The following is a 22,595-nucleotide window of genomic DNA, read 5'->3' on the forward strand; positions in this document are numbered from 1 at the left end:
TCGTCATATTTTGAAGCCAAAAGATTTGTATACGTAGGCGTGAAAATCGTTTGCAAGCGCGACATCCGTTTTCGAGGCCCGACATCTGCCTCGAAAGCGCCGTAAAACGAGGCTCCCCGGCCCGTTAGCGTTATGCATTGAATGCAATGCGAGCACGGCTACGTGACAAGTCGCCGCGGGACATTTCGTCGGGGACGCTTCGTTTAGAGGACTTCTGGTCGGGAGACAACTGGTATTAGGACCTTTCGTTGTACGGTCATTTCGTTTCCGGGTGTTTCGTTAACGTGACAATTTGCATCAAAGCTGCTCGTTGCCAGACTGGGACACTTCGCCGCATGGACTTTTCGTTGCATGGACTTATCGTTGCATAAAATTTGTTTGTATATTTCAATCGAAAATAATAATAAAATCAAATATACTTCGATAAAACTCAGTAAATAAGAGGCATGTAAAAGTGTTATTAATAACAGCATAGCTCAACACATTTAAGATTTAGCAAACATGCGTTGAACTTACTTTCCAAAGTATTCATGTGATAAATATAAATTAATCACTTTCCAATTCCCTTTACGGCTACTCGTAGTTGTAGAAAAACTGTATTAGGCCATGCTGAGAAGAACCGATGAAAACTACACTTATATTTATTAAATAAATGTAAATGATCAACTCTCAGCAGTACTCGCTGGGCAGGACGAGCAGATTTTACATTTAGAATACAAATATTCGGCTACAAGCGCTGTTAGTCTGCAGGTACTCTTTTGATTTGATTAATTTGCCATAGCAGCATTGACTTATCATTGACTTGCCTTAGCAGCATTCGCATTAGCAGCCTTAGCAGCCTCGTATAAGGAAAGAAATCGGTCTGGTTTTACTTTACTTCCATGATCATCGTCCTTTGTGTGTTATCTGTGTCAATGTGGAAACGGAGAGATGGGTTCGGTCTAGCCCCTATAGCACATGATCAAAAATTGTGATGGGAACTGGAACGACGACTTTTTCTTTCAGATTTATTGGCTATCCAACTGGCCTGCCGGCGAAGTGTCTGACCGCGATCTTTCCGTGTTACCGGATGTCTCGCGACCAAATGTCTCCCGACCAAGTTGACTAGCAACGACTTGTCCAGAAACTAAATGTCCATGCGACCAAATGTGGCCGACGAAGTGTCCCGCGACGAGATTTTATGCGGACTTGGTCGGTCACGGCGAGCACTGAGCTCATTGCACTCGCACTTAGGCCGTATCTGTATTCTGTACAGCCATATACCGGTAATACCGAGAACGTAACTGTAATTGCGTAATACAGTACAATACTGCAACCCGCAGCTACCCGATGACAGCAATATCAAACAGCATGAATCACTTAAGACGATGAGTACATTAATAATTGTTTTCTTATTTCTTGCTGCTGTGTTTGCTTGCCAGCTGCAGATCAGAAGCGCTTTCCACGAAGTGCCCGTACTTCTTCTCGAGTAACCAGCAAGAAACCCAGTGATTATGTACATCCACTTTTGTTTTGGCCTCCGGAAACGGAAGCCATGCAACGCTCCTAAGCATTTTTGTTATGAAGTCACCACATTTACAAGAAATCGCGCTTTCATATGACAATATGTGTAACACAGCGGGATTTGTCTAATTTCATCTTTTAACATACTTTAAGTGCATTTACGAGTGCAGAGGACTACAACGTCATGAACTGGCAGAACTGGAAAAAACGTTTTTACAGTTATACTGTACTAAAATATCACGCGTGAATCGGCGTGATCTTCATGCATATGTGCGTTTACCGGTATACGCAAAATTCAAAGGTAATCGCTCCAGAATAAGACTCTTGGCACACCTGAATGCATTTAAACTTTTTGGAATTTTCTCAAGTCGTAACTCCCGAACCGGATGTTGCGCGCACGCCGCGCACAAGCGGTTTTTATGCTTGTGTACAGTGTTTACAAATCATCTGGGCACAGAATGTCATAAAACAAAGCGAAAGCGGAGAAACCTTGGTGTTCTATAAAAGAAAAAAAAATAGTAACAAAAACTTAGATCTGAGCTTTCCAAAACATCTTCCGACACAGTTATAAACACTGGTATGTCTTATACTACAATTTAGCAGTTGATACTTATTCAGTAAGTTATAAGCAATCGTCGAAACTACTTCATCAAACGCGAACCAGCACTAGAAAAATGCTGTTCGAAAAAGGACCATAAAAAATTGTAAAAGTGCGTTTTTCCTATTCTTCACAGAAATTTTTAATTTACTTCTTATCGATGATTTACATCATCGCTTACGGAAGAAGAAATATATATTAATTATGTACACGTATTGGGTATAACATCAAATTACAGGGCGTTAAAATAGAAAGTTACGGTTGGAAATGTCTTTTGGATATTCTTTATATGCGTGACATGTTTCTCATTAAAATTTACAAAAAGAACTTTGAAACAAGCCAGTCATTGGCCGATTGATATGTACAGTTTAAGTCGCACGTTCGTTTTTTCTGAATCCGCTCGGTCGTATGACTCATATCACTCACAGCGTGATTGTTGTGCCACTGTTGTACACAAATAAGAGCAAAACAACAGAGAAACCACAAAACAAAGACAAGAAACTCCGGTTAAGTCACTGCAAATGCAATTTGACCGGCTTAGAACTGGCTGAACAACAGCCGCGGGTTGGCTTAATCACTTCGTGCGTCCGAAACATTTCTGGCAAGCCGGTTGTATTAGCGGACCAGCGCTATCGCTTTCGTCGTATCGCAACAGCAAATCCACTTACGTTTATTGGCTGTTTTCGCTGTTATGGCCGATATTGATTGCATTGTAAGGATGATTCAGGCAAATGCCTTCCGCTTACCATCGGGTGGAATTTTGTCAAAACAACTGTCTAGGTAGTATAAAAACTCCGCATCTCCTGGCAGTTGAAGCAAGCAAGCTATCTGTAAATTGATTTACTTTTGCAAGTTTAATTGCCGCACGATCTGTGTTTTATCGAGGCGCTTCGTTAACCGCTAAAATTACAATGAAGCGTTTCCTGGCTGCTGCTCTCGGCGTGCTCGTGTTGGCCGCGCTGGCTGTGGACGCGGCGCAGAAATGCCAGAAGATCACCATCGACACCCAAGTCAATCCTTCCTTCAAGAACAAGGAGCCACCGGGCAGTCTGCGCAAGACCTCCATGCGCTGGGTGAAGAAGGAGGTGACCTGCAAGAGCGCCGGCGACTGTCCCAAGCCGGCCGGCGCCTTCAAGTGCGTCGCCGGCGAGATCGACATCCACAACTGGAGCGAAGGGGACATTGTCGATCTGGCCAAGTACCGCCAAATCAACCTCAAGAAGAACACCAACGGCGTGCTCTGCTGCGCCAAGAAATGACCGCACCGCCACTGACACAGCGGACGGCGTAGAGGGTTACACCAAGTGTGACCTTTCCGCGTGACGTGACGTCAGCGATATCCGCTCTCAACCTGTGACTTATTGTTAATTGTGCTTTTGTGTGTGTAAGCGATAAGTGTACGTACTGTGTACTTGAGACCTGTGCGTGGTTCTTATTAATAAAAGCAGTCAATCGTATCGACCGTAACCGGGGTTGCGATGAGTGGGCACAAGCAACAAAAACCAACAACAAGAGCACGAACGAGGGAAACCGAAACATAGCGGAAATGCCGCTAACGTTGTTCACATTAACTTACGCGGATAGCAATGTCTTACACCAACTTGCATAGACTTACATTAACAGTTACTTACGTTGACTTACGTTACTCAAGTTTCTTACATAAGCTTACACGGACAACAATAATGTCTTAAAAGAAATTGCATGGATTTACGTCAACTTACATAGACTGACGTAGCTGATATGACCGCGCAAATCTATCGCGCAAAAACTGTAAACGAAACTTGCCATATCGAGTGTACGTGTACTTCAGCCCTGTATTTGACACAGGTCATGCATGGCAAACAGGATCTGAAATATTTTTCGATTTCGAGAAATATTTATTACCAAAAATAGTGCAGTTAATTGTCAACGTATAGCATAAAGAAATCAAGGCGCAGTAGTAATTAAGAAGGCAACTAATAAAGCAGCACTACGCGAGCGGAATATCGGACAGAACAAGCTTCGTGAACGCTTCACAGGAACTGCCACCCGGTGCGGCGGCCGCTTTCACCATGCGGCTGACCTCCGCCGCTTTCCGCGCATAATCGCCGTCCCCAAAGTTCCGCTCCCACTGCCCGACCGTGGTGACTGCCTCCGCAATCTCCGCCGCCGGCACCGTGCGGGAATGCAGTGCGCCGGTGTCCGGGATGGTCCGGCCGTTGCCCAGCCGTTGCGCCATGTCGGCGTTGGCGAACTGGTCGCCGAACATGGGCCAGCACACCAACGGCACGCCGGCGTCGAAGGTCTCTAGCAGGCTGTTGTATCCCACGTGACTTACGAAGAGCCGCGTTGCCGGGTGGTTAAGGATGCTACGCTGCGGCGTCCATGCCAACACCAGATATTTACTAGATGCGGATTGGCCGGCGATGGAAGCCTGCATTTCCGGTGGGAGGAGCTTCTGCTGATGGGATTTCAAGGACCAAATAAAAGGCTTATTCAGCGACAACAACGCCTTGGCGATTTCTGCAGTATAAACGAATGCAATCTAAGAAACCTAAGAAATCTAAGGAATGCCGGTTACCGTGGAGTTGTTCGTTCTGGGACACGGCGAACGAGCCGAAGCTGACGTAGACTACACTGCGCTCACCCTGCGCATCCAGCCACTCCCCGACGAGGTTCCCGTGACCTTTACCGGCTTCGTCGGCGAACAGCGGCGCCACAAACCGCACGGGCTTTCCGGCCGTCTTCCGGTGCGTGGCCATGGTGCGGACGACCTCCGGTTCTAGCTCCTCGATGGAATTGACGATAAACCCGGCGAGGGCGTCCAGACCCGGGAACAGCTCCCCGTCGCAGTCCATGCACATCTCCTTAAACGCCCGCGGAACCCCGCTGACCGCGAGATCGGGGTGGGCCTCCCAGTCCGAGAAGAAGGCGGCGTCCGGGAGCGCCGGGGTGTCTTGGTTAACGTTCAGCTTGTTGGAAAAGATCAGTCCGGAGGAGTTAAAGACGAAGCAGCGAATCCCGCGGGGATGCAGAAGGGGCAGGGATTCGCGCAGCGCGATGACGTCCATGATGGCGACGTCGACCGGCCGCTGCAGGGGGCGGTCCAGCAGCGCCCGGTAGTCGTCGCCAAGTGCGTCGGGGGACGCGGAGCTCGGGAGGGTCCGGAAGAGCTTCGTCATGAAGGGGAAGGTCTTCTCGCCCACCTCCAGCATCTGTTGGAAGGTGCCCTCGGTGTCGTCGCTCTCCTGGAGGGCGTCCAGGAGCCCCACCAGCTGGATGGACGCCTCGTCGGCCGCGGTGAAGATGCCGCGTTGGCGCAGTTGCTGGACGCGCAGCGCGGAGGTGACGAACGTCACGTCGTGGTGGGGCGCCATCTTCCGGGCTAACTGCAGCAGCGGACTGATGTGTCCGAATAATGGATACGGAAACAGTAATACATGTTGCCGAGGCGGCGACATCCTGGGTAATTCCAATAACGGGATCGGGAAAGATTATAACGAACGCGCTCAACGTATAGCACAGTTTAATATATTCATAATTTATATGGAAATTAACGGAAATTAACGAAAGAAGCACGGCCAAAGTAAATGTGTGTATATGTAGGCGAGTGAAGAAAGTCTGCTTGCACTACTTTCGCAAAGTGGCAGTTTGTGGTGGTTTTCTGCACACCACGCAGATTTAACTTTTGTACTTTGTCTGTTTGCGAGATATTTCACGTGTCTGCGAGTGAGTGTGCGATACGATCAGGTCTGCCTTGTCAGTTTCTCTTAAACCGGTTCTTCACGTGACACTGACGTTATGCACAAGTGCCGCTTAAGGCACAGCGTACAGCAAGAGGATGAGAATGATAGCCGGTACTTGTGCATTGAAATGTTGTTCTACTTCTAACCACTTACCAAAACACGAACAAGTGCCAAAACACTCTGGTACGGCTTTTTCTTCCGTATGTAAGAATTTCATTGCAGATAAGTTATGCTGATGTCACGTAATGCAGAGATAATTGTCTTGATATTTCTGCAATACATAGCTCGCGGCAGAGTTTTGACGAGGAAGATGTTCGCATGCGGCAAATCAGCGATGGAACACGAGGGCGCTGCAGACGTTAACCTTTACTGGCGTCAACTCACTCAACTGCATCGTGGTCGAGCTGGTTGTTCACGTTGCCGGTATGTTTGCGGAATGCGCGGACATTATGGGAGATGACCCGGCATCTGTAGTTACATCGGATCATTTTCGTACTCATCTACCGCAGGGAAAGGCTGTTCTGGTAGTTTTTCCATCCAGTGTCTTGATCTTGGTTTCTAGACCTACAGACACTGGCCAAGAAATTACTGAAACGTTTTGGCTGGAAAATACTTTAATGGTGATCAATACGTTATTGAAGAAAGTAATGCATGAGTAACTATCAAAGAAGATCGGGTAATAACCAGACTTTTGGTGCACACCAATGCATTCAAACTTTTCACTCATTGTGCGCCATATCTCGGCAACCGGATGTTGCGCGCGCAAACGGTTTTCCTAACGATTTATACAAATCATTTGGCTTTAGAATGACATAAAGCATTACAAAAAAGTGATTCAAAGTGCGCGAAAGCGAACATTTTAGTGTATGTATCCCATTTTTGACGCTATGTACCGGGTCCTTGTCCTCAAGCACATCATATACTGCACCGAGCCCGCGTCCATTTCAGCCGTACAAGGTATTAGATTTGTGGAATGGAAACTGTTACACCGTCACCGCGCATTTCAAAGTCCCAGACAAATGTGTTGCTCTTAACGAAAGCTTGGTGTAGAATCTTGTCTCGTTCACAATTCCGCTGCAGCTGGCGCGCTTTTTTGACAATTCCGCCTCGGAAGAAAGCATATAAGAATGCAACCTAAGAAAAATTTCGAAAATTTTGTAATATTTTACGAATAATTTATTTAATTTAAATATACTTGTGTACGATACTACGATATCCTGTAGTTCAGCTGCAGCCAGCTGGATCCAACCAGTGCGGTGCGCTGTTACTGCTGGTAATCCGAAACGTGAAGCCACTTCTCTTTGGACCTTCTCAATCTCGTAAGAACGTTTCCACTTTCCAGACACGGTGCCGGTAATGCATTAGCCATGCCCCCAGATTAGAGATGGCACCGGCTTAGCCGGCTACTGGCCAGCCGGCCGACGGTTTTTGCAAGCCGTAGCCGACGTCAGGCCGGCTGTAAATACGGCTGAGACTTCAGCCAGCTGCGGCAATACGGCGGCCGTCGCTGAAGCAGCGAACGGCGGCATCGTTGTGCAATTTTTGGCGGTAAAGATGGCGCCACACAGTCACTTTGCATCACATTTTCTTCGGCTTGCGCCTAATTTCTGTCGATTTCGCTCGTGATAATTCCCGAATAACCGCTGTTTTTTGCTTCCAACGTTTTCGAAAACCGTTTTTCACAACATATACGGAACTACAATTTTTTTGGCGAGCATTTGCAGCACTTTGCAGCATTTATTTTAAAAAATAAGGTTAGCCGGCTAGGGCTTTTGCCGGCGATGGCCAGGTCATCCGTTTAGCCGGCCGTTGCCATCTCTACCCCAGATTTTGTGCTAAATGCGGTTAACAGCACGCTTATTTCCGACCGTTGATAACATCAATTCCGATACGTCTCTGTCAAATTAATTAAAGTCGCTAAATAGCATGTTATTAATTAATGATGCTACATAACTTTCCTCCGAAATGTTTTGTTTTCATTTTGATCGCCATAATGCCACTACATATCTTCATCTACCGTGTGCTAAAACTTTCGGTATGATCCTGGCGGGAAGTTTCGGAAATCGTAACTGGAGGTAAAACGTTATGCACGGCCTTGACGGGCGATAACATAGACAGTAGATGCAATAATCAACAGAATTTGTCCTCAATATGACTGTCAGCAAAGCAGCTCGTACGATATTGTTTTTTATCGCTTTCCTCGTGACTCTCTCGCAATGAGCATTCAGTTTCGAAAACTGCCCCACGTATCACCGAGTGGCGCGATGCATAAATAAGTAAGGTCGTTGTTTTCGCACTCTCCTGTAGCTGGTCCTGTGTGTGTGATCAGAGAGGTCAAAAGTCTTAATTTATTTAGTTTTCCGGTCCACGCTGCCGATGACAAACCTTCTGTGAGTAACTAAACATAACAAATAAGACCAGAACAGAACAGAACAGAACAGAACAGAACAGAACAGAACAGAACAGAACAGAACAGAACAGAACAGAACAGAACAGAACAGAACAGAACAGAACAGAACAGAACAGAACAGAACAGAACAGAACAGAACAGAACAGAACAGAACAGAACAGAACAGAACAAATAGACATTTTATCTAACAAAGTAAACCGCCTGACGCATCGCCACCTAGGTTATGTATCAGATTTTGACCTGGCAAAACCAGTAAACATTCTTATGGAGCAGCTATTTTATTAATCTGATCGAATGTTGGCGGTGGGCATTGGCAAAGATCAAAGGTAAAACCTTTTCCGGTAGCGGTATGCACAAATGTCATGTTTGTTCGGTATTTGTCATCGATTTCGCCGCTTTCACTTTCGATAAGGTGGCGCCGTTTTGCTTGCTGCTGCTGACTACACCGCTGCAATAAAAAGGAACGCGGGGCATGCGTTCCAGCTGCATTTACTTTTCTTGTTGTTGCGGCATTTTGCCGATTGCTATGAGCAGGAGCTGTACATATTAAGTTCATAACCATCCCCTAGTCATCAGAATAACGACCACACACGGTATGTTTTCCTTTCTTTCGCGCACTCTGCCGTTCCTCGGCTGTATATAAGACCGGCAGGCCTTTTTCCAGGCGTTGAAAATACTTGTAATTGTGTCGTTCCTGCATGAGCAAGTACGAAGTGCGCATCGCTCGTATTGCTGTCTGCATATATTCGAGCCCAAACCCACGCACATAATTATGTAGGTATAAAATACGGAAGTACTAGTACCTGTTTTGTTATTTGCAGGCCTACAATACATGAAAGGAAATTAACAATGCACGGACGCGTTGAACGCGTTAGATTGGCACAGCGATGACTGCGTCAAATTTCTATCTCGTCAGAATGAAAGCACAGTCCTTTCTCGAAATGAAGGTGCTTTCGTTCTGACGCGACTGAAATTTTTGATAAGATTTTCTGACGTCGAACTGATGTACTGGACACCATACGGGTGGTGTCCACCATACGGTAGTGGACACCACTTTTAGATACTCGTACGTCTGAGGTATTTGCTGATAAGTAGTGGAGTGATAGAGGAAACTGGTAGAAACAGAAGTCAAACGGGCATAGGCCGCAGCCACGCAGTCGCAGTGTGGGCAGTGGAACATGAGTAATAATGCACTCGCGATGCCGGCATAATTAATCGCTCGGCATATTTAAACGCAAAATAATGAGCGCGCTCAGTTTCGTGCAGGAGCAGCGTCGACTCGATCACGATGACTACATATCCAATCATTACAAAGTGACATCCTGTCGAAGTGTCGGGGGTCAGCCGAATTGCAAAGGTTTCACTTAAATGGCCTTCCTTACGACCGCCAAACCTCCAGCCCATAATGCATGCATGATCATGCATTACGGCCCAGAAGTATGGAGTTCCAGCCATCAATAATCCGGCCATCATGCCGAATGGTCATGTAGTTCCCGCGCCCACAAGGATGGGACAAAGGTATCTCGAAAAATCGAACAGACAAGCAAACGGAACGAGAGTAACAATTATTAATAAAATATATGGATATTGTGTCCTCTAAGGAACCATCACACTTCCCGTCGTATTACTCATTAGACTGACACACGATGTTCAAACTTCAAAGAATACATGTTACTGACACGGCTTTAAGTACCACACAGGGAACGGTAAACACACTCACTGACACAAAGCTTAGCCCGTATGTATCTTAGTAGGGATCGGTGTACTGGGTGCATAAGATCAGATATCAGCTACACATTCGCAATGAATAATGCTAATATAATTTCTAAGAAATTATGAGTTACGGTAGTATCTCTACAATATCCCTCTTTGTGTAGAATAAAATCGAACCCCTGATTAAGAAAGAGAGCATCCGGCTAACCCGTCGCCACACTTCCTCGACAGACGCCAGTGCGGCGCCCAGCGGATCCACCATGGCCGTAGACGTGGATGACTGCGTCGTCACAAGGGAATTAGGGAATCCTTTTGGAGTTACAAAACTCGCTACAAACTTCGCCAGCAGCAGTGGCTTCCCGGAGACCAACATGCTGACCATTAACAAAAAAAACCCCGCCATGTTCTCCGTCCGCCGCTTCCCGTTTTCGCCGGGATTCGCCGGCGACATCGGTTCCCCATCGGATTGCGTCTCCACGCGATCAATCATGCCATCCAGGCTTTTTCCGGTATCAGCAGGCTCTACCCACTGGGCGGTACATTACGCCAGATCATTGGAAAGATCACCAGCACGAACATCACCAGAACAACATTTGACGACAACCGGCTGTGTGGTGATGACGAGGACGCGAGGCAGGGGGTCGATATTCAATGCAGAGCAGCTCTAGAATTGCAGCGCGCGATCAGCGTAAGTTTCAAATCATAGCTGACATACGTGTCGTCACAATATATAATCAGGACGCGGCACAGCTTCAGGGGCTTTATATAGAATCGCATAAGAAAATAAGCCAAAAAATAAATTACAACTAGAGAATAATCAATAACATTATAAACTGCTAGCAGTAATCGCCCGAATGTTCTAAGTACTGTTCTTGTCTTTTTTTTGTTAGATCGAACTTCTCTTTGTACCTCTTCCATGGTCATTTGTAAACGCGATCTATAACTGGCTGTTGTTTATTATGTCAACAGTTATTATTTGATCATCCCACGCTGATATAGACAAACTGTCTGCGAAGTAAAGGAAACCATAACAGTGTCTATAGACATTCTAGCTCGCAAAGCAATTCGGCTGACCCTCTATACGCATATGCCATATTTCGACCTGGCAAAGCCCGTCGGTATTTTTCCTACATTTTAAGCAGCAGCTACGGGTATTATTTGATTAATCCGGCCGAATGTTGACGGTACGGTGTTGACAAAAGTCAACGGTCAAAGCTTCTCCGGTCGAGATGGGTTAAGTACGCGATACTAAGTGCACGCACTATGTTCAGACAGTTCAGTATTATTTTATTATCGATAGCGCCGCCTTCGCTGTCGATGACGTTGCGCCGTTGCGGTTGCTGTTGCTGACTACGTACCGTTGCAGTAAAGAGGAACGAACAACATCGACACTTAACGGCCGCATTTAGTTGACAACTTCGTACTGCGGTATTTTTCAGATCGCTACGATCCGAAGCTGTATTTTACCGCTCCGTACTCTAATCGTCCGTGTAACGACCACACGGTCTCCATGGACTCTCTCGTTCCTGGGCTTTATAAGACCGGACCGCCATCTTCAAGGCGATATATCGTTTCTACATGATGACATTATGTCAGACGGGGGCGATCGAGGAATTGCGGCTGATTGGCTGATCGGGCCTCCTCAACGCGGAAGGATAGTGGCCTTCCGGGCCAGACGAAGTCAGTCAGTTGTCGGCTTAGCGATATCTAGTTGGCTGAGACTCCGCCAGCTGGCTATCTTCAAGCTGGAAACTGCCTACACACAAGTGTTTCACATCACAGCATTAGGACGGATGCCAGTCCCAGGAATTTTGTTGTGAGAATACAGCACTCGAGGCGCGCGTAGCGAAACTGGCGGATGATTATGAGTACTCGTATGTACAGTAGTGTGCATTTAACCGTTACAACACATGTGCATTTGAAGTACACCCATGCTCTTAATTGTAGAAAAATATATTAATCATCAGTTTAAATGTCGCGTACCGATGCACAGATCATAGCTGACACATAAGAGCGCCACAACACGGAAAAGCTTCAAGGGCTTTTGAATCGGCATATGAAAATAAGCCTTAAATAAATTACAGCTAGAGAATGATCAGCAACGTGGCCAACTGCCCGTAGTAAACGCCTGCCGCGGATAGGAACAAGGCCCATCCCGACACCGGCGACTGTCAGTTCCCACGGCAGCAGCGCGTGGGAACCGTTAACCGCCTACTGAGACGCGCTGCAGACGTTGACCTTTACCGGCGTCAGCTGCACCGACGTCGCTCCGACGGTCACGTTGCCGGCGGTGTTCTGGCTCTGACTGGTGTGGATGCTGTGCAGCGCCGATACCCCGGCGCGCCGCCGCCGTATCCCCAGTAAACGGAGGTACCCCTCCCGGAAGTGGTCGAGGGACGCCGCGTAGACGACACAGTTAATCGAACTGTTCCCGTGCGCCATCAGCACCGTCAGGATGTACCACACCGGGTGCACGGCGGTCCCCTTGCCCATCAGGATCAGCACGGCCACCGGCGCCCACATCAGCAGGAAGATGACGTACACCTTGAACAACGCTCGCGCCACCCGCACGTTCTCGCGGAACTTCCGGTTGGACATGGTCCTCTTCGTCCTTGGCCTTCTCGTCGCGGTTGAGGATGCGCTGGCGGACGAGGTTGGAGTTCTTGACCTTTAGGTAGATGCCGAGGTAGGCCAGGAAGCTGGTGATGACGGGGATGGCCACGCCCACCAGGATGTAGAATAAAGCGTAGGAGTGCAGGTGGTTGGCGAAGGTGCACATGTAGAAGACGACGCTGAAGCGGTTGTCGCCCCACCCCACGTGATTGGGCAGTTCGATGCTGTAGATGACCATCCAGACGCCGATGCACATGAAGACGGTGTTGCGTCGAGAGTAGATTTTTTCATAGTGCTCGTAGTGGGCGATCATCACGTACCTAAAATTAACAAAAATAATAAAATAAAATAAATAAAATAAAATAAAATAAAATAAAATAAAATAAAATAAAATAAAATAAAATAAAATAAAATAAAATAAAATAAAATAAAATAAAATAAAATAAAATAAAATAAAATAAAATAAAATAAAAATAAAATAAAATAAATAAAATAAATAAATAAAATAAAATAAAATAAAATAAAAATAAAATAAAATAAAATAAATAAAATAAAAATAAAAATAGTAAAAATAAAATAAAATAAAATAAAATAAATAAAATAGAATAGTTTAGCCGACAACCGAAAGTAGTGGACACCGGTAAAATTTAATCTACATACCTGTTGACGGCGATCATACAAATGTTCCAGGTAGACGAAATGCAGCCGGTGGCGCACAGCGTCGCCACGATCGAGCACATGACAGGCCGGGCACTCCACCACTCTTCGCCCAGTAACGCTCCTAAAATGCCGCCCACAATTTTTATTAATTTTATTTACCACTATAGCGAACCCGATCCTGGCAGGGCTACTTAAAGGTGCATCGCTATAATTGTGTATTAAATTCATCACGCGCTCGCTTAAGCTTTAATAACGCGCGCACGTTTATTTTCTGTCAGATACGATGCATCCTATGCATGCTAATTAAACCGACGTTAATCTTGCGCTGGAGTTGGTGGAGTAAAGGGATTATTCAGGATGCGGAAAGAAGATGGAAAATCCGAAATGCTGGTCATTAGTCTGTATTACTTATAGAATTAATTTTAATCTGAAAATGCGCAGCGAAGAAAACCCTTCAGGCGTCAATACTTTATCCAAGAAATTTTAAAAACGATCCTGATCATTACCAAAGAATTTTCCTTGGGAAACCGGCGTGCTTCGACATTAGTATGACGCAGTTAATCAGTTTTCTTAGCCTTTTTTGACGATTACACGTCACTGTATTATTAACATTCCAGAATTACGTGTTATCGGTAAATTATTAAAAATTTTCAAGCTTAAGAAATTAGTGACCGGCACGAACAGCAGTTGCAAAAATCTTAATCAGCCGTTTTTTTTAAAAATCAGTTTAATATGAACTATTATTTTCCCATATATGTTTTTTTTTATTTCAATGCAGTATTTTAAAAACAGGTTGCCGGCACGTTTTGAACCGTTATTTATCAGGCCCGCCGCGCGTCAACAGGAAGCAAGGGCGCGTGCCAACCTGACGTCACGCAATAGGCCGTTAATGATCATCGGCTAATTATAGACGTTTCGGACTGGGAACGTCAGACGCACGCCGACCAGAGACAGGAGAAGAATTTCCGGCGGGGAAATTGACCTGTTCACACGCCGTGTTCTACGAACGTACCGACAATGTTGCCGGGCTGGGTGACCAGCGTGACGAAGAGGTCGGCCAGGGAGAGATTGACGATGAAGTAGTTGCCGGTGGTGCGCAGGGCCGGCACGATGCACACCGCTCCCATGACCTGCCAACGGAGACGGGCGTTAATTAGCACGGATAGCTGCGACTAACACTTGTTACATGCGGCATGTATGAGCTTTCAACGCGGCTGCAATAACGTGTAATCAGTCTCCTGACCTCACCGCGTACTGCGCCCGTTTACTCGTCGCATCTACGCCGGAAGTGCAGGGCTTCATGCCAGCTTAACTCCAGTTGGGAAGAACAGGAAGCCCTTTACTTACACTGTTTACGCAAACAAAACCACGCGCTGCTTTAAGCGGCGGCGTGCAGGTACGTTTTTCTTGTAACGGAAGTGACCTTTGTATATGGTACCCACTTCGTGTCTTAACATGCACGAAAGCTTTCCCATTCCCAAACACATTTTTGCTCTGTTTTATGACATTATGTAGCGGGGTGTTTTGTATATACATTGGCGGGAAAACCGTTTGTGCGCATGCGCGCAACACGCACTGGTTGGCGGAGTTTTGGCTGTAAGAAAATTCCAACAAGTTTAAATGCGTGCAAGTGTTGTCGTGAACCGCTTCTCCCAAATTGTGCACAAAACCGCACATTATCATGAAGATCAGTTTTAAACTGAACTAGGGTTGCATTATTTTTTTCAAAATTATAACAAGCTGCTTAAAAAATAAACGAGTGGGAATTTTTAAAAAATCTTTGGAGACAACGTGAAGCGGCAGTCTATTCTACTACATCGAGCGGTGGCAGTTGGTGTGAACGCCGGAAGTATTTGCATAATTAACCTCTTGGGCATTTGTATACAATTATTACGTTTATTTAACGTTCAGTAGTGCAGCAACACCATGTAGCACAGACTCACAGTGCAAAAGAACGGAAGATGTTTGTAAATATTGTGCGGAAGAGTTCAGTAGGCAGGCGTTGACATTTGACAAGAAAGCCAGGGCTTTTAATTAAAGTATAAGGTATACAGGTCAGGTTTCTGTCGGACATGCAGTACGGTAACACCGGTTTTTAATTAGAGAGATAATATTTCCATAATATAAATAAATATTATCCGTTTCAGCCTACAGTCGTTGGTTTCGCTGGGCGACTGTAAGGAAATGTCAGCGTAATACGGTGGGAAAACCCGACAGCGACAACACCGGAAGTGCTGCTGACATTAGCCCGCGACTAATCGACCTGGCCGCGAGGTAAGATCGGCGTCCAGGCCGAGCAGACAGCGGATGTCCGGGCAGGAAAATTCTCCTGACCTTTCATTCGTAAATTATGACCTCATTCTTACGCCGCGTATGGGATAAACCGGCGTGGAAAAGACCGGCTCGAGTTACTGCTCAAACGAATATGCGTAGAATACAAAAGAAACCACGGTGACCTTTGTGCGATGTAACTCGATCCGATGATAAAGCATTACGCGAGACGAATAGGCAATAAAAAGCCTGCATATATTGGCATTTGGCATGGAAATAAAATAAGCGTTGAGCGATTAACGACGGGCAGCGGAATTTAAAAAAAAACACAAATAACTACAACTACAGTATAATAATAGTGTAAAAATAAAAAATAACAAAGCTGCGAGTACTATAAACATACTGCAGCGATAAAAATAATACTAAAACCACTATAAAAAATAAATGCGTTTATTAAAGAGAAAATGTAAGAAAAATTAACTATGCATGTAAAAAAATACAGCAAATTATGCAAAAAAATTAGAAAAAGTGTAAAGATTGTCCAACAATTTTTCCAATAACAACAACTAACAGCGGTATAATTTGGCACTGACCAGAATATTGCCGATGGTGCCGAAGACGCTCTGGAAAGCCAGACAGATGACGTAGAAGGTCTGCAACGGCTTATTCCCGTCCAGCGGATTGCGGTGCATCAAATCGCTGCGATGGACATGTCCGGCGTCGGCGCCGCTGCCCGAGCCGTTGCTCCAGTTGAACAGCGCCACCACATTCGTGTCCAACACGTCCAACATATTCGCAAAGTACCGGCCAACGTTAACGCGCCGGCCGACCGAACTATAAAGGTGAAAGCGGCCGGTGAAAAAAATGCCTCGCGGGTGCACTTGCCGGGTTAAAACGCCGCTGCCAACAACACGGGAAATGGATGCGCCATGAAGGGGCTTTGACAAGATCGCGGTATCGGATACCAGCGCTGCCGGCGCTTTAAATGGGCACACTGATGGGAAGAGATCGAGGCGTGTACGCTTAAGCCGGCACCAGGAATCGGCGCTGTATAAATCCGTACAGATGTCGGACAATCTTCTCCTGATTAAACCGTACCTCACTGTGTAGTACACGCGCCCCGAAAATTAGCACGGCACGTGATGCTTAGATTGCGGAGTTTTTGCACCGGAAACACCTGCTTGTCGATCCGGCTGCTAACTATTTAAAAAAATAGGAAGCGGCCGAGCGCGATATGTGATAATGCCGGTTTGCGTGATACCGACGACAATTCGGCGTATCACGACATTACTGTTTTTAGCTGTCTGTATATTCCTAAATAATTCCAATTGTGTTAAGGAAATTACCTCACGACGCCCGCTTTATGCCGGCAGTGAAATTCTCCGCGAAAGGAGCAAAAGGCTGTCTGGACATTTTATATATAAATAGACTAATCAGCTATAATGCAATTTGCTCGATAACGCAGTATTATTTACGAAATCCCTGGTACTGCGAGGAACGACGTTCACCGGTCGTCGGTCAATAATATAATTCAGTAAATATTCATCAGTGCTGACGCATGGCCACCCAATATCAAACAATGTTATAAAATGAAATGATAATTATTGTGCTGTGTATTTCAGTTTTTTCTGATTCGCGGCGGTTAATACAGATAACGGTCTTGCAATTGTATACTGAAACCTGCATTTATCTGCACCATAAAGTTCCTATGTTTTTATTATAATTTTAATTCGCGATAAGCTGATTCTATCTGTATTGCAGTATTTTTTGTTGTAATTTATTGTATTTGTTATGCTTGCTTATATCATATTTTTTGCAGTTTTTTAATGACGATTAAAAGATTTTTATTTTTATGGTGATTTTTATAGATTTTTTTTAAGTTCGTGTCATGGTAGTTTTATTTACATCGCTATTTATAACGTTCCATGTACAACGTAAATACATCTGTGTACCAATTTCTACAGTACATGCCGTTTCGCTTCTAACTGGTTGTTGCATATACGCCGTTTATGACATTGGCGTTGTTTTATGTTTGCCAACTTGTCCGTCCATGTTAAAACGGAGAAATCGTCATCCGTTTTTGATAGAGAAATCAGTCGATCGTGGCTGGAATTTTGTGGGCATTTGCTAATAAGAACTTGCGTTATGGAGAGCTCTCGTGTCTTCTTGTACAGATATATATAGATATAGCGAAAACATAAGTGCGTGGGCGGTGTGCCTACCGGAAATCACAAATATCTGGGCAACAACATCATTTACGTCTTATTCGTGCACGTAGTTGGATAGATCATAGATGGTAAAGAGTTTCTAGTGATGTGTGGATTAGGAATAAGAAATATGTACATCAGGTGATGTGAGACACCCAATTTAGATCCAACCAGGTTGATATGCGAAACCCTGCACGGCTTATCGTGGTTGTTGCGGGTTTGGAAGCCGATGCAGTGCCAAATCCAGAGATATTATTGTATTTTTGCCGCTCTTTTCCGTCATTTACGCCTGAATAATAGTGGAGCAGCACGTGGAATATACTGCTGCATACGTTTCTTCAACAGCATTATATAATCGTGTGTTGTTTTAATATCTTCAAGTTTTCTTAATATTCGAGCAGTGATTACTGTTAAATAAGCATGTTATTTACATTTTGGTAATTTTGGTAATATCAACGCATAACAAATTGCACTACAACACCGCCATTTTATATTAACAAGTAACAACACTGGCCAATTATTTATTTAATAAGTACTGTGCATCGTTTTGGTATAGTTGCCCATAGATTCTTGTATTCGGCGTATTCCTCACTGTTATCGAGCGCTTTATAAGACAAAATAAAAAAAACTGCGAAGTGGACATTAAAATTTAATCATGACATTATTTTGTGTGCTGTACATACGTACTACTCGTATAAAACGTGTAGAACAGGCACGCTGCAAACATTTTACGTACAACGGTACATATTTGCAAAAGTACATAACAACATATAACATATTTTATATCCCAAGTGCACGTATATAATATTGATTTGTTAATCGTTTTTACTGAAAGCATCTGTTGCCGACAAAAACCACATGACCACGCCCTCCGCAATCTGTCCGGTCCGGAACTGTCAAGGCCAGAAAGTACTGTAAAGCAGACGCAGCACAAAACTGTGGAAACTAACTGTACACACCAACTGCATCAACTTATTAATTTTACAACAGCTGTTCAGCACTGGCGATTTTATCAATGAGCGGCAGCGGCCAGAAAAAAAGCACAACATTTCGCGGTAGAGCGGAATGCGTGCCGCAGCTCCACTCACTCAACGCCCGACACAGTAGCACACAAACTGCATTACATGTGCAGCGGAAACAACCGCGCGATAAAACTTTCAACCAGCTGATACACCGTATGAGACATGAGACACAAGTTATTCCGCTGGCACGCCGCATATATGGTCAAAGTACACTACACACCATCATACACAATCACATGGCTTCTTTTTTTCTTGCGCATTGCTTCAAGAACTCTTGCAAAAAAATTGTCTATTTGATCGAAGCGCGATTGCTAGCGGGTTGATTATTATTACGGAAACTTCCTCTGATTAAAATTCTAATGGGTTCTTATGTAATCTTGTGCTTTCTTATGTTTTCTTATGTTTTCTTATGTTTTCTTATAATTTCTGCGACATATATGCCATTTTTTACATATACGACGGAATAATAAATTTGATTTTTGTTGCTATTATTATTATTATTATTATTAGAAGATGGTGGATTTACGCGCGTACCGCGTGCACATCATCGTGGGCTGCCAGAGCAGTCCGCCCTCGGTGGCGCTCCCGGAATGCACGCGCCTCGTGCACGAACTAAGCAAGGAGACGCGGATCGAGCTGCTCAAGGGCGTTTTACAACGGCTGGGCTGTCAGCGCGTCTTCGTGCACCGCGTCACGCTGGCCGACTACCGGCCGGTGCTGGACGGGATCCAGGGCGTCGGGACGCCCGCCGGAAGTTCCCGGCGACGTGGAGCCGTTGATTGTGTGCAATTTTGTCGATGGGACGGAAGCCGACGGGTACCCCGGCATCAGCGTGACGCGGGAGCTGGAGCGCCGGCGTCTGCCGTTCACCGGCGGGGATTCGCGGTTCTGCCGGGTGGCCAGCAGTAAGACGGCGCAGAAGGCCGTCTTCCGGGTAAGGAACAATATAAGAAAGCATAAGAAAACATAAGAAAACAGAAGAAAACGAAGCAAGGCGCAGCGGATCAGCGGCGCGTGATTTTTCGCTAATTGTCCTTATATGAATCACCGGCTGGATAAGTCAGTTTCCACGGGAAAATTAATTTCGCCGGATAGGGATGTATTTACTGGGATAATAAGGATTTTGAAATATTATTAGAGATTTATTTCTACCTTGTTAAAGCCGATTAAATTTGCTCGAAATTATTTTGGTAGGCAGTATCCATCCACATCAGTAAAACCATTAATGCGGACATACTTCTGAAAAACTGCTCGAAATTAATAGCGCTCAAGGGAAACGCCGCACAGCAATCCCGGATTAAATTGGTTCATTCGAATTATTTCGCGGAATTTAAATATCAACAATCAAAAAGATGAATCAGCAATTTTTATTCATAAGTAATGCGGCAAGAAAATTATTGCTCATGTGCTGTATCCATTGGCGGAACTGGATACAACCAGCATGTGCATAAATTAACCGGCATTTTTTCAGTAAATTTTCGACAACGTATTCATCGCGCATTCGATAAACTTGACCAATATTTTATAATGCATGTGTACTCGTTAATATAGTACATAATTTTCATTTACAACTAACCGGCATTTTGTAATAACTTCATCTTTACCACTCAGTTAAGTATGTACATAAATTTATGTGATTACCCGGCAGTGTGTTTATTTAATACTGCAAAAATCACAAATTCTTTTGCTTGGTGACCAGTATTTCGAAAACACATGCAAAGTTTGGAAATTATGCGTTGAAATGCTGTGAGTGTACTGTGTACAGTCCCTTCCCATGTTAAATTGGGACAACTGGGACTGGGACAAATTCTTCATCTGATTGTATATATTGAGTGGTGCTCGTTGATGTGCATATTGAAAAATAAATAAAACCGGCATTTTTTCAATGATCAATGTACAAATAATGTAAATGAGCCAGCATTTTCAGTTGTAATAAAACCCAATCTTTTATATACAGTACCTGTATTTTCAGCGGCATAATTAAACTGATTTACGAGTATAAACCGACATTTTTGAAGCAGTTATAAAATAACCGGCACTTCTTTAATACTGCTTAAATTAATCGGTATTTTTATTGTACCTATATAATTATTAAAATAATATATTGTTAAATACCGGCATTTTGTACGTACGTGCATTCGCCGGCATTCTTGTCGTATAATTATAACCTTTATACTTGTACACTATTAACCAGCATTTGCTAGGCTTAATTAACACGGCGAGGGCTTTACAGAAGAACGGCGTGGCGACCTCCGAGTACCAGGAGATCGAGCCGCTGCAGTTGTCCACGGACATGGACACGGCCATAACCTCGGTGGGCTTCCCCATGATCGTCAAGCCCATCGTCTCCTACGGCAGCCTGGGCATCTCCAAGGCCTCCGTCGTCCACGACAAGCAGGAGGCCTGCTCGCAGGTCCGCGCCCTCTTCCACTCCTCCCACGTCAACCGCGTCAACCAGGACGGCGGCGTCTACGTCGAGCGCTTCCTCAACGGCCCCGAGTACGTCGCCTTCCTCACCGGCGACGCGACGGTGGGGCTCAAGTGCTACCCGGTGGTGCAGCGCCTCTTCCACGGGGCGGCGTCCCGCGAGGAGCAGCTCCTGGCCTTCGACGCCTACTGGGAGGACCTCCGCCACGGCGAGGACCACCGCGACGACGCCGGCAAGGAGATCTTCATCAGTTACGCGCTGGTGGAGGACGCGGCGCTGCAGGGCCGCCTGCAGGAGCTGGCCAAGAAGGCCTACGCGGTGCTGGGCGGCAACGGGTACGCCAAGATCGACATCCGCGCCGACGACGACCAGAACAGCAACCTCTACGTCCTGGAGGTCAACGTCAACGCCATCCTGTCGCTGGAGTCGCGGATGGCCGTCGGCCAGGTGAGTCCCGTCCCGAACCTTTGTGGCGTCCACTTCCGAGATCGTTTTTACAGATTCTGGAGGTGGCCGCCATCGATCCCCGCGTCCTGGTGGAGGACATCATTTCCTACGCAGTGCAGCGGCAGTACAATCTCGACCACCCCGCCGACGAGGCGGACGATGACCCCGGAAGTCCCGGATCGCCGGTCACCGTCCAGGCGGGAGAGTGACCTTTTCTCCATGCTAAATAAATCCATTTATTACTTTTTGATATTTTTTGCGCGCTGTGTCTTTCTGCTCAATACTCTTTTTTATTACCGGCATCACTGAACATAAGAGCAAAAGTCGAATTTTAAATAAATTTTGCAGCCGCTATTTTAACCAGGGTCTCGCGTGCGCCGCATTTACCGGTTGTAGCGGGAAACTGCCATCGTGTGGCGCGGAATACATTAATATTTAAGCGCAGTACAATTACAGCTGTGGGATCGTAGCGGCTGCTGTTGGGGAAGACCGCAGCGGAAGCGGCTTATTGATTGATTTGAGGCCTGCGCCGGGCGTCTAAGGCGGTTGAACTAACTTTTTCTTAATAAAGAACAAAATTACTGTCAGTAAACCGCTGTTGATGTGAGTACAAGTGCTTACTTTATGCGCGTATTCGCAGCAGCAGTACACAATTTGTTACATAAAGGAATGACAACATTTCCGGTCAAATTTTCAGATCACGCTAGCGTCCACGTGCACGTGATATAACTGTCGCTACATACGGTAGAAAACCGCGAATACCAAGTGAAGTCGACAAACATTCAAGTGGTAGACTGTACAACCGATGACCATTCGCTATACGACATGTTATGTCATCTAGATACAAGTAATATACAATACAACAATAATTATATTAATTTTTATTCAGTCATCGTGATACAGTAATAGGTATTAAAGTATGCAGTATTATCATAATAATATAGTGTAATTATAACGAATTGTGCAATGTGGCGTGACTGGCGTACAAGCTTGTGATT

The 22,595-nt window shown here is 45.3% G+C and overlaps 2 protein-coding genes and 1 pseudogene across 2 annotated transcripts; 1 reads left to right on the forward strand and 2 right to left on the reverse strand.

Annotated features, from left to right (window-relative positions):
• Positions 1-3,968: 3,968 nt before the first annotated feature.
• On the reverse strand, positions 3,969-5,611 carry LOC129600328 (uncharacterized). The gene is made up of 2 exons (XM_055498810.1): positions 4,662-5,611; positions 3,969-4,603 (listed from the first exon to the last, which is right to left on the reverse strand). Exons 1-2 carry the CDS (start codon positions 5,539-5,541, stop codon positions 4,071-4,073), a joined length of 1,413 nt encoding a protein of 470 aa, XP_055354785.1. The 5' UTR covers positions 5,542-5,611; the 3' UTR covers positions 3,969-4,070.
• A 6,549-nt stretch (positions 5,612-12,160) lies between these two features.
• On the reverse strand, positions 12,161-16,790 carry LOC129600334 (melatonin receptor type 1A-like; annotated as a pseudogene).
• A 2,445-nt stretch (positions 16,791-19,235) lies between these two features.
• On the forward strand, positions 19,236-22,226 carry LOC129600335 (D-alanine--D-alanine ligase-like). Its single transcript, XM_055498816.1, has 4 exons — positions 19,236-19,381; positions 19,455-19,656; positions 20,956-21,597; positions 21,651-22,226. Exons 1-4 carry the CDS (start codon positions 19,236-19,238, stop codon positions 21,804-21,806), a joined length of 1,146 nt encoding a protein of 381 aa, XP_055354791.1. The 3' UTR covers positions 21,807-22,226.
• The last annotated feature ends 369 nt before the right edge of the window (positions 22,227-22,595 follow it).

This window comes from Paramacrobiotus metropolitanus, unplaced genomic scaffold (assembly GCF_019649055.1).
Source record: "Paramacrobiotus metropolitanus isolate TYO unplaced genomic scaffold, Prichtersi_v1.0 Parri_scaffold0000171, whole genome shotgun sequence".
Classification (NCBI taxonomy): domain Eukaryota; kingdom Metazoa; phylum Tardigrada; class Eutardigrada; order Parachela; family Macrobiotidae; genus Paramacrobiotus; species Paramacrobiotus metropolitanus.